The 21,210-nt window shown below is 37.6% G+C and overlaps 3 protein-coding genes across 5 annotated transcripts; 2 read left to right on the top strand and 1 right to left on the bottom strand.

Annotated features, from left to right (window-relative positions):
• Positions 1-3,734: 3,734 nt before the first annotated feature.
• prelid1a (PRELI domain containing 1a) lies at positions 3,735-8,768 on the top strand. Of its 3 annotated transcripts, none has more exons than XM_065268042.2 (6): positions 3,735-3,866; positions 5,000-5,112; positions 5,200-5,425; positions 7,309-7,422; positions 7,669-7,747; positions 7,827-8,768. In XM_065268042.2, the coding sequence occupies exons 2-6, from the start codon at positions 5,021-5,023 to the stop codon at positions 7,946-7,948; spliced, it is 633 nt and encodes a 210-aa protein (XP_065124114.1). In that variant the 5' UTR covers positions 3,735-3,866; positions 5,000-5,020; the 3' UTR covers positions 7,949-8,768. The 3 variants fall into 3 exon arrangements, with proteins under 3 accessions (XP_065124114.1, XP_065124113.1, XP_065124115.1); XM_065268041.2 differs by having other exon boundaries at positions 4,975-5,112; XM_065268043.2 differs by having other exon boundaries at positions 3,752-3,866; positions 4,979-5,112.
• Positions 8,769-9,389: 621 nt separating this feature from the next.
• Positions 9,390-14,268, bottom strand: mxd3 (MAX dimerization protein 3). Its single transcript, XM_065249201.2, has 6 exons — positions 14,107-14,268; positions 13,376-13,478; positions 13,104-13,133; positions 12,902-13,016; positions 10,980-11,145; positions 9,390-10,782 (listed from the first exon to the last, which is right to left on the bottom strand). The coding sequence occupies exons 1-6, from the start codon at positions 14,264-14,266 to the stop codon at positions 10,667-10,669; spliced, it is 690 nt and encodes a 229-aa protein (XP_065105273.2). The 5' UTR covers positions 14,267-14,268; the 3' UTR covers positions 9,390-10,666.
• Positions 14,269-15,022: 754 nt separating this feature from the next.
• Positions 15,023-20,181, top strand: rnf103 (ring finger protein 103). Its single transcript, XM_065267979.2, has 4 exons — positions 15,023-15,654; positions 15,728-15,870; positions 16,287-16,402; positions 17,972-20,181. Exons 1-4 carry the CDS (start codon positions 15,429-15,431, stop codon positions 19,428-19,430), a joined length of 1,944 nt encoding a protein of 647 aa, XP_065124051.1. The 5' UTR covers positions 15,023-15,428; the 3' UTR covers positions 19,431-20,181.
• The last annotated feature ends 1,029 nt before the right edge of the window (positions 20,182-21,210 follow it).

The raw sequence follows: 21,210 nt of genomic DNA, 5'->3' as shown, positions 1-21,210 counted from the left end.
TTATTACCTTAGAAAGAGCCAATTTTATCTATATACAGCACGGGTCTTCTTACATGGAAGCCGCCATTTTGCGTCATCATGTTTCTACAGTAGCCCTAAACGGACGATTTGCTCTTTACATAGCGTCTTCATTGTCTCAGAAGATGACCTGTGACGGCTACTTTTGCTTCTCTAGGCGCTTCAAAATGGGGCGGTGCAATTTACAACCTAACCACTACATGCCGCTAAAATCTACACACTGTACCTTTAAAGGGACTGTAAGTAGGATTTTAAGTGTTTTATTCATCAAAATCAATGTCTTTATTCATAAATATGTCCTCATTGGTGTCAAATGACCTCTGCCGATGATTAGACTTTTTTAGTAAGCTTAATAGAATTTTCTTCTCTTTACTTACATTGAACGAGTAAATCCAAGGAGGCTTCCATGTCGGGGACAAAAAGCACCAGCGTACCAACACGTTTTCATTCAGAACACGTGAACCAGCTGCAACGGATAAGGAGATCAGTGATTATATAATGGCTACAGTAGTTGCAACACACTTTTGGAAAAGCGAAGCGCTAGAGAGCACTGTTCGTTTGAATGCAAAATACAATTTCACCACTAGATGGAGGAAAATCCTACTTACTGTATTTTTAAGAATTTTTATTTTTAGGAGGGTTGGCAAGGTATAAAGCACATTTCATACACAAAGGTTATTTATTTATAATGCTTTGCATAGAGATAACCGTACACATTTGAAGATCTTTATAAGAAATATGATTGATTTTAAAAGATTCTTAACAAAGAACAGAAATTAAAAGAAGTCTGAAATAAACATGTAGTCAGTGTGAAGCAGTTATCAGTCAGTAAAGCTAGATGTGTTTTGTTTCTGTTCTGGGTTCTGTCTCTTCTGATCTTAACCAGTTATGGGTGGCATAATAACTAAATGCTAATATAATTAAACTCACCTTGTTTTGGGTGATCCCATTGTATTAATAAATGACTTGATCGTAAAATCTGTGCAGTCTATAGATTTATTTTTATAATCATATCTGCAATGTATTATTTAGGCCTAAGCCATTAAGTAAGTGGTTTAAAAGTTTTTGGGAAGGCCAGTAAAAAGTCCATTACTGTAATCCAACCTGCTTGTGATTAGGTTTCTTTTATACCTTGAACATATAAACATGTGCTTGTGGTTATAATTCTAAGATTAGAAGCTGATTTGCTTATTGCTTTGACATGACTACTAAAACTAACACCACACACTACAATTACAGCAAGGATTCAGATTTTATTTTGTCTTTAGACCCTGCAAAGATATGTTACATTAAGTTTCGCCCTCTAATAACTGCAACTTTGTGATAAGGTGATAACGGCAATAAAGCCAAATAGATTAGGGTGTCATCTTCATAGCTGTAAAGATAAATTAACACGTTGTGTCATATTAATGCAGATTTAGCCTACATATATCAACCGCAATTTGATATATGCACAGTACGCGACGATTACTTCGCACTTTAAGGCGAAGACAACAAGATTGGGTGTTAACATGGTAGGGGAGAGTGGGGTAAAGTGAGACATCGGGTAAAGTGAGACACCCCCTGTATCTAGGCAACTGAACACATTTGTGGTCCTATGACCATTATGTTTTTAAGCCCCTCAAATTTCCCCTTGGCCATGAAGGACAGGACCTCATGCTGCTGTGGTTGACATGTTTTTTTCACAAAAATATATTTTTTGCTTGTAAAAGTAAATTTTCTTGCTGTCAACTTAATCAACTGTTGTGTCAAAGCAAATTGATTCAGGTAGAAAAACTTATATCACACATGTTTATGAACTACCAACATATAAAACCTTGTGTTGATGCTAGCTGAAGATTAGCCTGAATTTCCAAGAGAGAGAGTTTTTTTCCAAAATGTGGTGGTGGGGTAAAGTGAGACAAATGATGTGGGGTAAAGTGAGACATGAGGCACAAGTTCAGTTTAGTCTAAAACATATTTTAATGTAATATTACATTACATATGTTTTATTTTTAATGTTATAAACATTGCAGAAAAACCATTATGCCTAGTCAATACACCAGGAAGACAGCCTGGGGAAAAACACCCCTTGAGGAGATGGAGAGGGCAGCCGCTTAGGTCAAGGAAGGAAAGAAGTCTCTAATGCTATGTACACACCAAACGCGAGGCATCATGGTACTGTGGGTTCACACCAGACACAAGTTCAACAATTTGCGCAAGTAGATTACATACAAAGTCAATGCAAAGACGCAATCAGACACGTCCTCGCATGTGGCGATGCGAATGACGTGATATGGGTGGCGCGTTTTCCACGAAAACACGCGCTATTCGCCGCAAACATGTCTTCGCCCAATTTGAAAATATTCAACTTGAGCGAAAAATTCCATTACACAATGTTAAATCCTGCGAGTAATCTAGATCAAGTAACGCACTGCCCCGCATTTGGTGTGTACGTAGCATTATTCACTCTAGATTACTCACGGGATTTAACATTGTGTCATGCAAATTTTTCGTTCGAGATAAATATTTTCAACTTGGGCGAAGACATGTTTGAGGTGAATAGTGCGTGTTTTCGCGGCAAATGCTCCGCTCATATGGCGTCATTCGCATCGCCCCAGGCGAGGATGCGTCTGATCGTGTCTTTGCATTAACTTTGAATGTAATCTACTTGCACAAATCGTTGAACTCACGTCTGGTGTGAACCCACAGTAAGAGCAGCTGCAAGGGATAGAAATATTGATAGATGGTTCTGATTGTCTTTTGCGCTGACCCGCAGACACTAGCTGGCTCTAAGGGTCCTTTGTTCGGACCCCCAGACTGCGTTTTAATCTAACTGGTTCTATATGTCATTTGAATGTTAATTAAAAAAATTTGAATTGTCGGAGCCAATGGTCTACAGTGGGCAGCGCTCCGACATGTGGTGCTTTCACACTTTCTGGGAGTTCGATTCCCGGCTCGTGGTCATTTGCCGATCCAATACCCTTCTCTCCTCCCTGTACTTTCCTGTCCTCTCCAAAACTCACTGTTAAATAAAGGCAAAAACTGGCCAAAAAATATAACTTTTGAATTATGTTATGTTGTATTTGATTTTGGTTGAGTTACTGTACTTTCAAGTGTTTAGAAAAATAATGTTCTTAATTGACCAATCCCCTTGATTCTGTTACTAGTCCAACATTAGTTCTGGAATGTGTGGTTGTCAAGCTAGCCGTCAGGATTTTATCTGTTACAATATGTGCTGTTATGGTAGTTTCAGAGTGTAAAAAGTAAGTGGATCAGTTTACCCCAAGCTGGTTCACTTTACCCCCTTGATTTTTCTGGTCTGTCTCAGTTTACCCCTAAGCTGGGGTAAAGTGAGACACAAGACCACTTTTTTTAAAACAATCATATTTTCACTGCTCTTCGTCCTGAATACATTCTGGTAATTTCTATAGCTAGAAAACATCCTGAATTAATGGGAAATGTGTAAATTTGACTGATATATCATTTTAGCTCGCTTAGAGGGGAGCAAATGTAAAAAATGTCTCACTTTACCCCACTCTCCCCTACTTAAATTTGTATGGTACATAAAACTACCGCAACCGCACGTTCAGTGTAAACAACCATGAGAAACTGCACGTACGAGGGCTTTTCAATCCCTCTCGCGATACTGTGATGTCACGGGCCGATCGATCTGCGCAGAGCTTGCATGAGGTCGAACACGCCTACACAACGCTGTAACGCACATAGATATGTCTGCGGATGTGACGTACTAACCGTGACCTTCCTCCCGTCAGTCACGTACAGTCATGTAGACGAGCAATATGAATTTGTTGGAAATGTAGAGTAGAGAATCCCTTCAGGAAACCATCAACCGTCAGTTTACACTGGTAAGTTATTATTAATACGCATGATAACGAGCAAATCTGCATATAGCGACCGAGTCAGGACGTTTCATTCAGATAGAATTAAACATGTGTTAAAACTGTGTGCTCGCGAGACGAGTCATCCACTCACGAGCAGTCCAAATGCAGCTCAAGTAAGTGATGATTATAGCTTTATATGCAGTTTTTATTTCTGTACTTTGTCTTATAGCCGTGTTATGTGATTATTCAGCTGGAAATAAAGGTGTATTTATATGGTTGTGTATCAAAACCTAGTTAGCAATAGATCATAGTTACAATGTCTAGCGAGCTTTAGCACAAACCAGGGGCGAATATTTAAGAGAAAGTCTTAAAAACAGTATGACAGCAAACATTTTAAGGTTATTACTGTTTCCTGTCTGGTGATCGTATTTATATTTAACACAGCATATGTGTGTCTTTATTCATGAAAATATAAGTTATTTATATTCTGGGCTCTGGACTATTGATCTTGTCATAAAACATAATTGATAGGGATGCACCGATAGGATTTTTTTGGGCCGATACTGATTTAAACAGACAACTTCTGGCCGATACCGATGCCGATATTAAACACTTGTATAGAATATATTATTTTTACTGAACATGGATTGGATCTAATTAACATTCAACTGACCAACATGATAAGAGAGGCACAAATAAAGCTAAAACAAATATAATAAGACAACCTTCAAAGGTGGTTTTTGCTATTCAGCATTTATTTTATTAACAACATTAACTCATTTTTTACATATAATGGATTTCTTTAAGCAGTTAGTTAATAAACAATCGGTATCGGCCTTTCTCGTGCTATTGCCGATATGCCGATGGTTTCAAATTCATCAAAAATCGGCCGATAAATATCGGCGGCCGATACATCGGTGCATCACTAATAATTGACTTCCTAACTTTTCTATGCTAAGATGCCTAAAAATGCTGTGTAGGTGGTCAGCTCTTTAGGTCCTGAGACAAAGCCAATAAATCTTTATAAAAGTACAGCTTTGTTATTATTTAATGTTAAATTAAGGATTTCATTGCACGTTCCAGTCAGTGTCATTTCTCAGTGTTCCTGAAGGTTTTTTGTCATTTGGTTCAGAAAGTCTTATTGTTCTGGGTCGCAGTTTTCAGCAGAAGTGGGAACAATGGTGAAGTATTTCAGCTGTTCAGGCTTTCTGAAAAGCTCATGGGACCAAGTGTTTTTGGCCTTCTGGCAGCGATACCCCAACCCCTACAGGTACAAACATAGTTAATCGCTTACGAGTTATCATTGTCTTAACAACCTTTTAATCTTGCGTCTTGTTATTTTATTTCTGCCACCCAGTAATCATGTTTTAACTGAAGACATCATATTTCGGGAGGTCACTCCGGACAACCGGCTCATTTCCAGACGTCTCTTGACCAAAACAAGCAGAGCTCCTCGATGGGCGGAGAAGTTTCTGCCGGCTCACATGGCACAGAAGGCTTTTATTATCGAAGATTCAATAGTTGATCCTCAGGACAAAACCATGACCACGCTTACCTGGAACATCACTCACGCTCGTGTGATGGTGGGCAAAAATCTCTTTATACATATTCTGTTTGGCCAAATCATCCGAATAGTCTACTAACAACAGTAATACTATAGTAATGCACCATTGCATTACAGTATTTTTGTGCTTGTCCTACTTTCAGCATCATAGGCATATTTTGGTTTTTAATCATGAATTGGTAGAAAAAAATTGGGTTCATAGATTCATTAGTAAGGTGTAATTTACAACCAGCAGATCAAAATCACAGAAATAAACTCTTGACAGGGCAGTGATGTGAAGCATAGAGAGTAGGGCCAAAATGCATGTGAAAATTATCGTAATGTTTATACTGCAATGGTATGCAATAACCAAATGACTTTAGTACTTCAAAAAATGTATAGTCAAAGTTAAAACTCAGAGACTGGGAAGACAAAAATATTGAGGTTGTATTAAAAAAAGACTGTAAACCATGTATATTGGTCATATAATTTTCATTTTTTAAATGTATTTTAATATAATTTAATGTTTGACGTTAGTAAAATCTAGTTATTGTATTGTACATTGCAAGCACTTTTCATTAATATTGTGCAGCCATAATATGGACTGTAGCTCCTACCAAATAAAGATAAAGTACAACAGAAATAAACACAAAAAAATTGCTTTTAGAAATTAAGGGTGAGATGAAAAAGAGCAGTAGTTTTGAAAACGGCGTAGGGTAGGAGATTGTTTGTGAAAAAACTATTTGCAGAATGCTGCAATAAATCTACAAAAGCAGACTCCAAATATTTATTCTAGAGAATCATGTAATAAAAGTTATTTATTGTATTCAGCTGATCATGAATCAGGATTGTTTCTATGTAGCAGACAGCTTTATTAGATATTTTAATTATCTTGTATTTCAAGAGCTTCTTGTACATTACCTAACTGTGGGTTCACACCAGATGCGAGTTCAACGATTTGCGTGAGTAGATTACATACAAAGTCAATGCAAAGACGCGATCAGAGGCATCCTCACGTGAGGCGATACGAATGACGCGATATGGGTGGCGCGTTTGCTGCGAAAACACGCGCTATTCGCCTCAAACACGTCTTAGCCCAAGTTGAAAATATTCAATTGAGCGAAAAATTTGCGAAAATTGAGCGACACGAAGTTAAATCCCGCGAGTAATTCAGAGCTAGTAACGCGATGCCCCGTGTTTGGTGTGTACGTAGCATATAATCCTGCGTTCAGACTGTCGCGTTTCAATGTGAAATCAATGTAAAGACGTGTTGATGCGCGTCTGGAAGTCTCACGGCACGAATTAAGCATTTACCGCGGCGCGGTCGACGCGATTCCGCCTCATTCGCGCATCTAGTTCGTGCGGATGCCGTGAATTGAGCGTTGTCGAAATTTGGCGGAAAAACGCTTGCTCTAGTAGTGACGTGATTACAGGAAGTGAGCGGAGTCGCAGAAGCCTGGAAGGACCTCCCATAACGCGAATTTCCGCGTGAATGTCTCTGACTAGAATTTCATGTGCAGCTTTCACGCGCGAATGAAGCGAGTAAACTCAAACTAGACACGATTTTGACGCTTCAAACACGGCAATTTGTACATATTTTACAAGGTGCCTAATTTGTATTAATTTATATGACTACTTTCGTACATTTTTGTGCAATTTCCTTTTGCCTGTGACGTTGGGGTGATGTTAGTGGTGCTGTTTCATTATTGTTTTTTTATGATAATCGTTTTTCTTTAATTTGCATTGTACGAATTAGCCAACTCGTAAAATATGCACGGATTCTTGTGAGATCAGGTTGGTATTAATATTTTATCTGCTGGTATGTGAAGGACTATGTTGGCGTCCTGAAATTCCTTCTTACATTTCTATCAGTGGCCTGACCAGATGCTAACTTCAAAATGCTATCATTTTATCCCTCTGTAGAGTATTGAAGAGCGCTGTGTGTACAGTGTGAACCCCGAAAACAACAACTGGACCGAGATCAAGAGAGAGGCCCGGATATCCTCCAAGCTGTATGGTCTTTCTAGAGCTATTCAGGTTAGTGGGGGAAAGAGAGGATTGTAAACAAGATTTGGTTATGTTAATCATCCTAGAAATGTTTATCAGAGGGTGAATTGTATTTAACTGTAGTCTGATCTGTCAGTATGATGCAGCAGTGTCGACATGCGCCATGTGGGGTGTTTATAGCTAACAACTGTTTAGTCTAGCTTAGTTGAACTTTAAAAACACTTGGCAGCCATGACTGTTTTTTCAAAACGCTTACAAACCCTTTCCCACTTTAAGGAATTTGGTCTTGCCCGGTTTAAGAGCAACGTTACGAAAACCATGAAAGGCTTTGAGTTTGTACTGGCCACGATGCAAGGTAAGATCCGAGCTGAAGTTAATATGTTTAGTTGTAAACCTCCTCCGCTAAGCTGGATTTAATTCATCGTTTCATGCAGGTGAAACACCCACAAGGACTTTGGCAGAAACGGCAACTGTAAAGGCTCGCGAAACTGCACTCGCTGCCAAAGAGAAGGCTAAAGATTTGGCCACTCAAGCTCAGAAGAAGCAGTATGTATAATGGAAGTGACGCAGCAGGCGGCGTGCCCGGACTCTCCCTGTGCTTCCCAACAGAGCTGTGCCATTCCATCAAATAGGAAGATTGTTTCCGAAAGGTATGCATTTTGGATGACTCACTGATGAAACACACCTGCTTCAACTTATTAGCTCATAAGTAAAGACTTCAAGACCTGAAATGGGTGTGGTTGATGAGGCGGACATCCAAAATGCGTACTCTTCAGGAACAGGATCGAGCTCCAATGAACGAATTAGATGGGTTTTGTTGAATAATTCTGTATCAACATTTTGGGACATGACCATTCAGAATTAGACTGCATTTCATAAACTGATGTGCTATTCAACCAAAACCCTCAAGTAGGTACGATTTCATGCAGCAACGTCCTCTTCCTTCTAGTCTAATTTTACATGAATTGTTTGCATTTTAGATGTTGTCTTTACAAAGACTGTTCTGGAAATGAATTTAACTTCTCCGATTTGGATCATTTCCCAACACTGCCATCTCTGGATCTTTATTTACTTTTGCTGAGGTCAATGTATTTGCTGCTTCAAATTGAAGTTATCTCTGCATTGATGGGTCCACAGTTCTAGCGGTTTTATTGATATGTGATATCTACAGTGTTCTGCAATAGGGCCTGATCTTTGGCATTGAAGAGGATATGTCTGAAAGGATCGCAGTGGACGGCAATGTCCATATACAAATGTGAAAGTCAAATGTTGAATGACTGAAATAAATGACTTTGTTTAAGGAAAAACGGTAAACAAATGTTTTTTACAGGTGCTCTTAACAATTGTTTGTGATCAACAATAAATTTTCTATCTGACTCATTGCTCTGTCATTTTTACATACTGCAATTAGTACTTTTTGTGAACTTATTGTTTGAATATTAAAATAAAAGAGTAGTGACTGAATGTAAAGGGCATTTAAAGGGATAGTTCACTCAAAAATGAAAATGCTCTCATTTTTCTCATCCTCATGTTGTTATAAACCTGCACGAGTTTGTTTTTTATTTTGATGAACACAGAATATAGTAGGAAAACAAATGCGATGAAATGGGTACCATCAAATGTGCCTACCATCGTCTTATTTTGTGTTCATCAGAAAAAGGAAACTCATACAGGTTAAGAAAATAATGACTGAATTGTCAATTTTAGGTGAACTATCCCTTTAAATGCCCTTTTTTATATTGAAAAATATGCATTATATATATTGCATGCAAACAATTAAGGGATAAGACGTCGACATTCCTATTATTTTATACGTTAGTTTAAGAACTGGAAGAATCTCTATCCCCAAATATTAAAACTTTAGTGCATAACTACCACACAGTTTGTGCTAGATATGAATTAGCATGGCTGTGCTATTACTTGATCAGACATAAAAATAATAATCTGAACATTACATGATTTTTTGATAATTGAACCAAAGTGACTTTACAATGCTATTAAATACATAAAATATTTATTTGTACAAAATGTTTTTGTAAAAAGAATAAAATGCTACATATGAGTACAAGGAGAGACATAAATACAAAGGTTTTCTTGGTCCAATGACATACGAATAATTCATAAGGCTTTTGGTGTTCAAAACATATTTTGCTGTGTACATTAAAACAATTACTGTACAAACATCTTCAAACAAAAAACATGGGTTTGCATAAATGAAGATATGAACAGATACTGAATTGTTTGCAAATACGGCCCATGTATTTTGTCAATACTACAACAACATAAAAGTGTGATTCTCACACATGAGCACCAACTAACATGTTTAGGGGAAAGGGAACTGTTTAATCTCTACCGTAGAAATAAAAAATAATCATAAAAACAACACTTCACTATATAATGTTTTTCTGGCTTTAGTTTGGGGCTCAACTTAATAGCTTGTTGTTGAATCTTCAAATAGCACCATCTTTGATTTACTCGTGTAAACCAAAAAGTAGTAAGAAAAGGCAGAAAAAATTAACAGTTGTGGCGATACGAGACAGCAGTTAAACAAGAATCATTTACCGATAAAGCCCAACAATTTGCCCAGTAACAAACTCAAGAAAGTATGAATTATGAATTGTAGCATAATCTTTGAATTGGCCTCACCTCTTCCTCCATTAGAAAAAATATCCAAACATTAAATGCATTGATTTAAAGAGATAGTTCATCCAAAAATGAAAATTATGTCATCATTTACTCACCCTCATGCTTAATTTCTTTATTCAATTTTCAGGTGAACTATCCCTTTAAAATTTTACTCATCCTCAAGGGAACAACACACATCTAAAGACATTGCAAGTGCTCATGTGTATGCTTTGTGCAACGTATCAAGACTTTAGGAATAATAAAGAACAAATTAAATAAGTCGGATAATAAAGATTTAAGTGCAAGCTCATTTGTACTGCAGGCTGACCCTGAAGTTAAGCTGAATTAGCTGAATAGAAGACAACTAGCGTGTGACCACAACTAGTCTGGAAAAACATACTTGTTACACATGAATCGTGTGAGTGTACACCACACTGGAGCACCAGAATGCAACTTTGTGAAAAATACACTACACAAAAAATTCCAGTCATGCTGTGAAAACGTTTGCGTCAGATGGTTGAAAATATCAAAAGTGTAAGGCTTTTCTGCAGCCATGATGGCAATTTCGGGTTTTGAGTGCTGTTGTGATGTCCCTCATCCTCTTAATACCGTTTTGTAATGTCTCTAGGTCTGGGACGGTCAGATCCAGTCATAACCAGTTATGATCAGAGGATGAATAGCTATGGTCCACGTCAGCATGAGATGAGCTCAGTCCATCAGACTCCAGAGTCCACACCATGCTTTCCACATCAATCTCAACGTCCTCTGCAATTACAAGCAAACAATCACAAAATGAACATACATTTGGGACTTCTTTAAAGCGTCTTAAAATACCTACAAACCAGTATTTAAGATGAATTAACTATTATTCATCCATTTCCAGATAATCATTTTGTCTGTTGGATGTTTTAAGCCTGATTTCTAGCGTTAATAACATGAGCATCTCATGCACTGATCCTTACCTCTCTCTGAATCAGACCTCTCAGAGGACATGGCTGATCCGAGGCTGTCGTTGCGCATCCTCTCCGTGTTACCCTGCAGTTTTTCCAGCCTTATGCGCAGTTCTCTCTGCTCCCAGCGCAGACGATCTTTCATTAGCTCTGCACGCTCGTCCTGTTCCTGCAGTTTCTACAAGAGCACATGATGAAGATCCACAATTAAACTTTATGTCTCTCATTAAATCTGTTATTGGTGCTCAGGGGGAAATTCCTTGCACAAATTCTTCTGTAATGTTCTCTATATCTTCTGCCTCTTCACATGATTAATTGATAACCAAGTTAACTTTCTACACTGGTACATAAAACTATTTACAGCTGTATTGTGAATAAGTCATGACTTATTAGGCTCTTATGTTTAGTTTCAGTAATGTCACTTTAAGGCTAATAAAAAGGTTATTAGTCAGTAATTGAAATGCCTTATTTTTACAAATGTCACTTTTGTCATTCCAATGTTAAGTCTTTAGCTGCAAAACCCTCTAAGTGCATGCAAAGACATTTTGTGACCAAAATGTCCACTTTAAAAAAAAATCCACTTCTTTGGACAAGATATGTGGGTTTCCATCACGCCCTTTTTATGGGCATCTTGAAGTATTGCATAAGAAACAAGTGATAGAAATGCCAAATTTCGGAAAAAGTAATGGCCAATAGTGGGAGATGGAAACGCGTTTGCAGATTGATTGTCTAGCTTTATCAGCTGATGTTGTCTTTAGGGATGCACCGAATCCAGGATTCGGCCGAATACTGGGCTTTTTGACAGGGTTCAGGTTCGGCCGAATCCTAGATTTTTTTTCCACCAAACCCTATGCATTGGGTGGCGCTGTGGTCCACGTGACTGCCACATATGGGTTGTATTCAGGTCCAAGTACTCACAGTTTGAATGTGATTTATTTTGCATGTCGTCATTTCTCTAAATCATCTTTTGTCGATATGGCATTTAGCGGATTCTGACAACAAATATACGTGGCGTTAAGCGATTTTAATAACAAAGTCGCATATCTGAATGGCATGAGGCCGGGATTAAGCACATTTGAAGCGAAGGTATTTACTTAACATATAATACAGCAGGTATTATATGTTAATCAAATACCTTTACTACAAATGCAAAACAAAAGCATTCGGTCTATTGTCATTTTTGACGTAGGTGGGGTTTAGCAGCTTTTGCATCCGAGCTCTTTATGTATTAATGCAAGTTTCATGAAGTAAAATTACTATTTTAAAATGGGCAGTTCTGGTCCTTAATTCTGATTGGTTGAAACCCCGGTAACCCCATGCTTCAGACCGCATTACATAGCTTAAGTATCACTGCGCCACTGTTGCTACGTACTGATTTATGAAAAATGGTGTTACAGTGCATTTTATAACAGCTAATGGGGTTTAAGGCACGATGCGACGGCCCTTAGCTGTTATAAAATGCACTGTAACCCACTGCTTCTTGGGGCTTATTGCTTTAAAAGCCAACTGTAAACAGCCACAAAATGTTTTACATACGTTTACACTGCAAAGGGTGCTGCTACACAGACTCGTGGGATGCAGCGGTCATGTTTTATTGTAGATAAAGAATCAGAGACTGTCTGGACCATTTCATACCCTGACTATTCAGAATAAAGGATATTTTAACAAACATGACCCGGTCTGTGAAAACTCAGCTAATTTTTTTGGTGATTTACTATTTTCCACATACAATTACTATCCTACATAATAAAAAGACATTCTGTGAAAATATGACCTTGATATTTTTGGAGTAAGGTCAAAGGTTTTGAAATCATGAATAAAATCAAACTTTGGTGCTCCTAATTTTACAATTCGATATAAGACAGATTTCACAGACAGGGTCACAAACATTTAAATGTAGTTTTGTGATGCATCATTATGAGTAACCTGCTCACCTTGATGTGCCTCTGTGCTTGTCTAAGCAGGTTCAGGGTTGTGTTCCTCGACGAATCAGATGACAGAGGAACCTGCTGCTTCAGCTGTTCCAGACAATTTCTTAACTGAGCTCTCCTACAAACACACATACATTAGCATTGATTACACATCATGTTTCAAATTTACTCTTGGTTTTTTAATAAAACAAATCTTAGAAAGTACCTGTGTTTCTCCAGTTCATTGTGAACAGACCTGAAAAAGAGAATTTTTTTTATCACTATAGTTCGTCTTCTATAGATTATATATGTACATACTACTATGTGCATATATTGACCTTTGGTAAACGGAACTAAGCATATAGAGTTACCTGACGTGCAACTGTCATTCATTTATTTGCATGAATGCGCAAAAGTGATGGATCAGGTGTACAACTAAATGAATAAATGAAAAACGAAGAAAACAATCATTTTTTGCTGTGCACCTTCCACACTGACCTGCTGTTCCCGGGTGATTGAGCCTTGGATTTCTGTTTCTTTCTTTTATCTGACAATGCATTACTGTAAAATGGCAGCACTGAAGCATAACCGTGCTCAGCCTCTGAAAAAAATAAAACAAACAATACGAATAATCAATAACCCAACCCACTTCCTTTTTTCGATGACATATTTATAATCAAGCTTACAACAGTAACGTTTGAACTTTCAACGAGATAATTAAACGGGTTCCAGCTAGAAATTTAGAAAAATGCGAAACTATAGTAGGGTGTACATCTGCTACATGTCAGCGACTCAAATCAGCTGTACGAGCGCTTTTTTGATTTTGGCGCCATTAAATTGTTTGATAGAATATTGAAAAGGCGCGTCGCGTAATAGCATATCACACAAACTCGCTCTAGTTGATACATTGTAACTACATGAGATTAACGGGCAGCGCGCTGTTACATTTTCAAATCTGTGACGATTTCGCGCCTTTGTGTACAATACAGAACTGAAATGTAGGTCACCGGACCAAACAAAATATTATTACCAACACTTCTAAATGTCCACTGTTTTTGCAAATCACAAACAAATCACCGCAACAAACAAATCCCCTTCAAAAAACAATGAAAAAATAACCAGCGTAAACATTAAACAATGTAAAAAACATACACGCAAACAGAGGGATTGTTATGAGCGGATTCGGTTTCAAAGCCAACGATATGAGAAAGGAATAGCTCGTGTAATACCTCGTTCCCTCCGCTCCACATATTCAGCAGCTTGCAGGAGGACTTGAATGTTGCATGTATTTATCTCCATTTTCACAAACAGGGCTATTTTGAAACCGCCAACAGCGAGAGTGAGATCTATTGAAGTACAGTCAGAAAACGACTCAGCTCGCCACGTCATACGCGTCAGTCTCATCATCACGCCCTCCACGCGCACCACAGCGACCGCTCCCTTCATCTGATATCAAAACAACAAATGCTATAACCATATATTCTTGGTCATTAATGACAGAGCTAAACAATCTTAAAATAAACATGAGGAAAACTTAAATTTAAGACAAGATAAGTGACAAGTGCTATTATATGTAAAAAGTTTAAGCATATTTAATCGATTGAAGTTGACATCATTGAACAAAAACTAAAATCCTGTGGGCTTTTATTTTGTGACACTTTTTTGACGCTAAGGAACCCTGCCAAAACAGGAATAAAACGTAACTTGCAGTAAATTACACATATAGAAATAATAAAAATATTAATACTATGACAAAAACAAACTATGTTTTAACAAAAAATATTTTAATAATTGATTTGAGAGCCCGGGAGGAAAACAAACTAAAGATGAGGGACACATGTACTTCTCTGCAATTATTTTTTTTTTAAACTATCGAGAAGCATTGGACCTGATGCTTGAGAATAAAATATTGCAAAAAAAAAAAATTATGCTTGAAATGTAAAAAAAAACATTGATGACAACCGTCAATTTCTTAAAAAAACAAACACAAAAAAAATAATAACAATGTTAATAATAAATGATAAAAATATAAGGGACATAAAATATGTAAAACTAAACACCAACTACAACTTAAAAAAATTTTATCATACGAACAGCTTTTTATTTAAAAAATTACGTTGCCGGAAGTTTCCATGTGACGTCAGTTTGTTATGCGTACCAGCTGATCATCAGCCAGCGCAACACAGACAACACAACTCACGCGCAGAGACGCATCATTCACCAAAATAGCTAATAAAACATCGCGTTCGCTTTATTTGGAGGGAAATACATCGGGAATATATCATGTTTGTTAATTAAAGATAACGGTATGACTGTTCACGCGAGGTGTTACGCGCAGTAGTAAGGGCCAAACACATTGGCCTGCTGAAGACGTGTGTGTGTGTGTGTGTGTGTATGGTGTTGTTTTGACGTTCAGCCTTAATTATATAATACGACGGAAGGCGATGGACTATGTAAGAGCTCAAATTTAGCCCACAAACGCCAGTGTATTATCATATATTTTAATACTGGACATTTAGTGCAATACAAGTAAATCGAAAACTGCGAAAAAATGTGGTGGAAACTCTTCTTTCTGCTTCTTTATTTTTTCATGTTATTTATTCTGGCCCGTTTTTTTGAGGCCATCGTGTGGTATGAAACGGGCATTTTCGCCACCCAGTTGGTGGATCCAGTAACTCTGAGTTTTAAGAAACTCAAAACCATTCTGGAGTGTCGTGGACTGGGATACTCGGGCCTGGCAGAGAAGAGAGATGTGAGGGAGCTCGTGGAAAATTCAGGTAATTCTCTCAGAGCCAGCCTGATATAAATGTATGGTGTCATGTGTAAATGCTTACAGTGTTTGGTTTGCAGGAGAGCTGATGCAGGGAGAGTTATATTCTGCTCTTAAGAATGAGAAGGAGCAGGTGGGATCTGACTCCAGCACAACTTTCAATGGAGAAATGCACTTTTATGAATTAGTGGAGGACACTAAGGATGGTATCTGGTTAGTTCAGGTTAGTATTTACCTTTCTCCATAAACTAAGACCACAGAATTATGTAATATTTTACTGAAATGTTTTTGGTTTTAAAATATTTTTGTGAATATTTTGTTTATTTAACAACCGATTTTACACCGTATTCATTATTATTTAATACAAATTGATATTACACTGACCATCAGCCACCGGCCACCCTCCTCTTTAGATATCAGTAGGGGTGTTGTTCATTAATAAATTATTGCATACATGGTAAGATGTTTACTCATAAGTTACAACAGGATTTGGCATGTTTGTTGAAGCAAATGATTCACCACCACTATCTATTACTATTATATTATAACTCTGTATATGTGCACACAGCAAATATGAATGCTGTTTTTGTATGCATATTATTTTGTGTATGATATTAATGACAATTTTCTGTATATCAGGTAATAGCTCAAGATAGAAATCCACTGTTGAGCACTGCCAACTGGGGCAAAATGGTACAAAAGGTTTCCCAGTTTGGCATTCGAACAGGCACTTTTAACTGTTCAAGTGACTCAAGGTAAGAAGATACACAAAAGTGCGACGAGTATTTATATAATTGAGTCAATGCAAATAAGAAAGTTCAAGACCATAAAATAAAAATTGTTTAAAGGGGACATATCATGAAAATTTGACTTTTTCCATGTTTAAGTCTTATAATTGAGTCCCCAGTGCTTTTATCAACCTAGAAAATGTGAAAAAGATCAACCCAGTAACCTGTGAAAAACCCAAGCCTCATTGAAATGTGGCTCCCCTTGTGATGTCAGAAGGGGTTAATACCGCCCCTTAATCTGCACTATCCAACCACGACACTTGCATATAAAAGTACACACAAACCTACAAGTGCCTATTTTATGCTATAATAAATTATCTATGGGGTATTTTCACTGATCTATATAAATGACTGGATTGTGCATGACATCAAAACTGTGAAGGCCACCGCGCCGCCATGTTGGTATACCCGAACGTTCTATTAAATTAATGGACGTTATCAGATTTTAATGATAAAACATCACTTTACTATTCTCTGTTTTTATATCTGAAGTCTCCCTGTACATTATTACTACGCAAAAGTCCTAAGCATGTACACATTTATCTACTAAACATTGTACATTTAGCTTTTTAAACAGTGAGTTACTATACATTCATCTTCATTACAGTATCAGATCAGCAGACAGACCGCAGCATATTTAGTATTAATGACAAATAAAAAAAATTCTTAGAGTTATACAAGAGATGCACCTGTCGACCAGCCAAAAATTGGCCAGTTTTTGCTCCTAACACGTGATCAGCAACCACAAATTTTTTTTCCGGCCAATCTGTGTTTGGAACACAAAGCTAATATATGAATGTGCCTCTGAAAGGAACTGTCCCGAAAAAAGTCTCAAGGACAATTACATTGTCTTATCGAAGTATAACGCCTGATAAAGTGCTGTGTATAAGCGCATGTAACTATAAATGTTTTTGGTTTAAGGCCACTTTTTGTTTTCAAGCAAATAACATTTTGTCAATGTACTTTTTCATGCTTTTCTTTCTGTTGCTTAAAATTATTTACAAGATGTAATATAAGTCTCAGGTGTGCCTAAAATGTGTCTGTGAAGTTTCAGCCAAAATACCCAAGAGATCATTTTTATAGCAAGTCCAAAATGCCCGTTTGGCTGGAAGCAAAAAGCGCTGTTTTCTTTAAATGCAAATGAGCTACAGCTCCTTACTCCCTTACCAACAGACATTGGTTAAAAATATATCTGATTCCTGTGAATACAGTCTAAGACAATAGTACATTTAGCCTCATTAGACACAATTTCTTAACACAATTAGAAAAGCCTTTGGGTAAAATTACCTAGTCAGTCAGTGGCCATGGGCGGGGCTTTGTTTGTGTGACATCACATTAAAAACAGAATCAAAATAGCAGAGGGTGTGTTTTTTTTATTGTTCACACACTGCCAAAACACATTTATATCCAAATTGGATTTTGCATAATATGTGCCCTTTAATGTATGTATGAAATGCATTTTAAAATTAAAATAAATCAATAAATGTGAAAACATACATTTGTCACATCAAAAACCTGTTTGTATGTCTTTCTTAGATATTGCCATAAACGGGGCTGGATGAAGTCCACTCTTATCATGTCTGTCCCACAGACCTCTGCATCCAAAGGAAAGGTCATGTTGAAGGAGTATAACGGCAGACGCATTGAGACCGAGCACATATTTAAATGGATGACTGCGCACGTGGCCTCTCGCATTAAAACCATCCGTTTCTCTCAGCAGTTAATGGATGACTGGTACCAGATGAAAAAGCAACCAGTAAAAATGTTCTTGTTTGCCAAATTGCTTCAGCCCCCAGCCTTTTTCTCAACTCTCAGCATCAAATTCACCGGTCGAATCGAGTTTATCTTCGTTGATGTGCGCAACTGGGACAATGACACCTGCTTGGAAGAGATTGGGGTGCGGCAAATGCCCTCATACATCCTCAAAACACCAGAAGGTATCTACAAATATGGCAATAGCACTGGAGAATTCATTTCATTGCATGCCATGGACACATTTCTTCGCTCTGTGCAACCTGAAGTCAATGATTTGTTCATTTTAAGCTTGGTCACAGTCAATCTGATGGCATGGATGGACCTTTTCATTACGCAGGGAGCCACCATCAAACGATTTGTTGTTTTAATAAGCACGCTGGGGACATACAATTCCTTACTTATCATTTCCTGGCTACCCATCCTTGGATTTCTTCAGCTTCCATACTTGGATAACTTTTACGAGTACAGCTTGAAACTCTTGCGCTACGCAGACACCACTACTATCGCCTCGTGGGTTCGGGCCGACTGGACCTTCTACTCTTCTCATCCAGCTCTTTTTCTCAGCACTTATCTGGCCCATGGCCTTCTCATCGACTATTTTGAGAAGAAAAGAAGGTGTAGCAATGAAGACCAAAACGCAAACAACCTAGAATGGTTATCAAGCCTCTGGGATTGGTACACCAGCTATTTGGTACATCCCATTGCTTCCTTTCAGAACTTTGAGTCAGACTGGGATGAGGATCCTAATTTCCTTTTAGAAAGGTTGGCATTTCCAGATCTCTGGCTTCGCCCACTTGTTCCAATAGACTACATCAAGAACCTACCCACCTGGAAGTTTAGACTTGCACAGCCTAGAGTGGATGAAAACAACCGAAGGAACCATGAAGTAAACCCAAATGACAGTCAGGAACCACATCACCTCTCAGAGATTCTTCACAGTAATGATGGGTGTTCAGCTGCGAAGTCGGAAGAGTCATTGTCTGGTGGAGAGGAACAGGACACTGATTGGTCTCATTGGCCTTGTGGCATGCTCCATTGCACCGAGTGTGTCGTATGTCTTGAGAACTTTGAAACTGATTGCCTTGTCATGGGACTACCATGTGGCCACGTTTTTCACCAGCAGTGCATCGTGGTCTGGCTGGCTGGCGGACGGCACTGTTGTCCTGTGTGCCGGTGGCCGTCCTACAAGAAAAGACCGGTGACACGTCTTCACGTGGCTGAACAGCTCGAACCAGAATAGCCCTCGTGCAGTTTTTTTCAGTTCTCTTCTTGCACTTATTTAAAAAAGTAAACCTAAAAACTTGATGTGTTCATCATTAGTCTATAGATTCAAAACTTTCGGCTCTTGGGGTTTTTTGGTGTTATAATTTGCACACTTATTAGGGTACAAGAGCAAATTTACTATTCCCAGTAATATTCTTTAATTGGGAAAGACTTGATTTGGATCATATGCCTTGTGTTTAGATAAAAAAGTATATGTTTTAAAAGGTTTATTATGCAAATGTAAAAATATTGAATGGTAAATTCAATGCATATGATATAAACGTTTTCTGTTGTAGCATTCATCGTACATCCCACAGTGAGACGAAAAAAATCTGTGTTTCCTGTACCTGTAAGATTACATCTTATATATGTTCACTGTCTCTCCAATGTATTAATGTGATTAATCTGTCTAAAATTAAGTTGCCAAGTCATTGGGGCTTTAAGGACATGAAGGGATCTTTATACAAGATCAAATGTGAATCTGATATTTAAGATGGAAAGTAGCTTTCAATACCCTAAATAATATTGCCCTGCACACGATCCAAAATCCCTTGGGCATTGACATGCAATTTTTTTATAGCTTCATCTATAATTTAAGTTATAGTGTTGTTGGTGCATGGTAGTTTATCTTCACATAGCATTTTGAACAACACTATCAAAACCCTTTCCCCCATTGAACTAAACCTGTAATGGCATTCAAACAAATAAAGTCCAATTTTCTCATTTTGCGCATGGGTGTACTCAATTTGGTCTAATCACTTTGTCCTAATGTATCTGTATTGGGATTTACAACCTTCATAAAACTTCAGGGTTGTAATTACACAACATACATTTTTAAATATTAAAAATTCTTGAAAATGTATTAAAATCACACGTCTCACCCTAAGAAATTGGTAGATAAAACCTATTGTGTGACCTATTAACAGGGGTGTGGTTTTCAGGGGTAGGAAACACCTCAATAATAAGTTCCAGCAATTGCAACCCCCAATCCAATATTTGTGCAATTATTAATAAATATATATATTTAAAATGGACAATAAAGCCCCCTAATTTTCAGAAATCTAAAACTTTGCAAATGGAGGATGGCAATTAGACCCCAACCACCCCTAAAGATCAGAATTAGATATTTTGTGGATACTTTTTGGACAACAACCCAAAACGACTGCAAACAACCATTCTAAACCCCATAGCAACCGCACAGCAAGATGTTATCACCCCCACCCCAAAACAAAGGAAACCTTTTTCTTCATCTTTTTGTCAAAAAAAAAAAAATTAACAAAACATTAAAATAAGATTCTGAATTAAAAGACAACTGATTTTTTTTAAAGAACAACTATGGTCGGATTCACGATTTTACTAATACATACTTTGGTGTGTAAGTGTGTATCTATTAGTACATGTTAATGATATGCAAAAGGTTCAAACCCCAAATTTTCCAACATAAATCTCTTTTCTTGGACAACAACAAACACACGGATTGTAGGCAACAGTTTACTTCCTGGGATTGGTGATGTAGACAAGACCGACATTATCATAATTCATCCCACTTCGGACTCACAGCCTGTAAGTTAACTCCTGTTAGCATAGCATTGAGCCAATCTTTCAAACATGGTAAAAAGGGTCACGTTTCCGGCTGATATCAGAGGTGTTCAGGCCAATCACAAAGTACAACTAAGCTGACCAATCAAGGACACATTTCAGATCCATACGTTTTTTACTAAATCAATGCGTTTGAGCTACAAAATGTACGGTATGTG

This window comes from Paramisgurnus dabryanus, chromosome 16 (genome assembly GCF_030506205.2).
Source record: "Paramisgurnus dabryanus chromosome 16, PD_genome_1.1, whole genome shotgun sequence".
In the NCBI taxonomy this organism is placed as follows: domain Eukaryota; kingdom Metazoa; phylum Chordata; class Actinopteri; order Cypriniformes; family Cobitidae; genus Paramisgurnus; species Paramisgurnus dabryanus.
The sequence above is the reverse complement of the archived record's forward strand: the minus strand, read 5'-3'. Positions and strand labels throughout refer to the sequence as shown.

Excerpts from the sequence above, each read along its gene's own strand:
- prelid1a (XM_065268042.2), top strand. The coding sequence starts at position 5,021 with ATGGTGAAGTATTTCAGCTGTTCAGGCTTTCTGAAAAGCTCATGGGAC. Across the intron at positions 5,426-7,308 it reads TCACTCACGCTCGTGTGATG|AGTATTGAAGAGCGCTGTGT; the intron begins GTGGGCAAAAAT and ends ATCCCTCTGTAG. Across the intron at positions 7,423-7,668 it reads GTCTTTCTAGAGCTATTCAG|GAATTTGGTCTTGCCCGGTT; the intron begins GTTAGTGGGGGA and ends TCCCACTTTAAG.
- mxd3 (XM_065249201.2), bottom strand. The coding sequence starts at position 14,266 with ATGACGTGGCGAGCTGAGTCGTTTTCTGACTGTACTTCAATAGATCTC. Across the intron at positions 13,479-14,106 it reads TGTGGAGCGGAGGGAACGAG|AGGCTGAGCACGGTTATGCT; the intron begins GTATTACACGAG and ends TATTTTTTTCAG. Across the intron at positions 10,783-10,979 it reads GAGGTCTGATTCAGAGAGAG|AGGACGTTGAGATTGATGTG; the intron begins GTAAGGATCAGT and ends TTGTAATTGCAG.
- rnf103 (XM_065267979.2), top strand. The coding sequence starts at position 15,429 with ATGTGGTGGAAACTCTTCTTTCTGCTTCTTTATTTTTTCATGTTATTT. Across the intron at positions 15,655-15,727 it reads GGAGCTCGTGGAAAATTCAG|GAGAGCTGATGCAGGGAGAG; the intron begins GTAATTCTCTCA and ends TTTGGTTTGCAG. Across the intron at positions 15,871-16,286 it reads ATGGTATCTGGTTAGTTCAG|GTAATAGCTCAAGATAGAAA; the intron begins GTTAGTATTTAC and ends TCTGTATATCAG.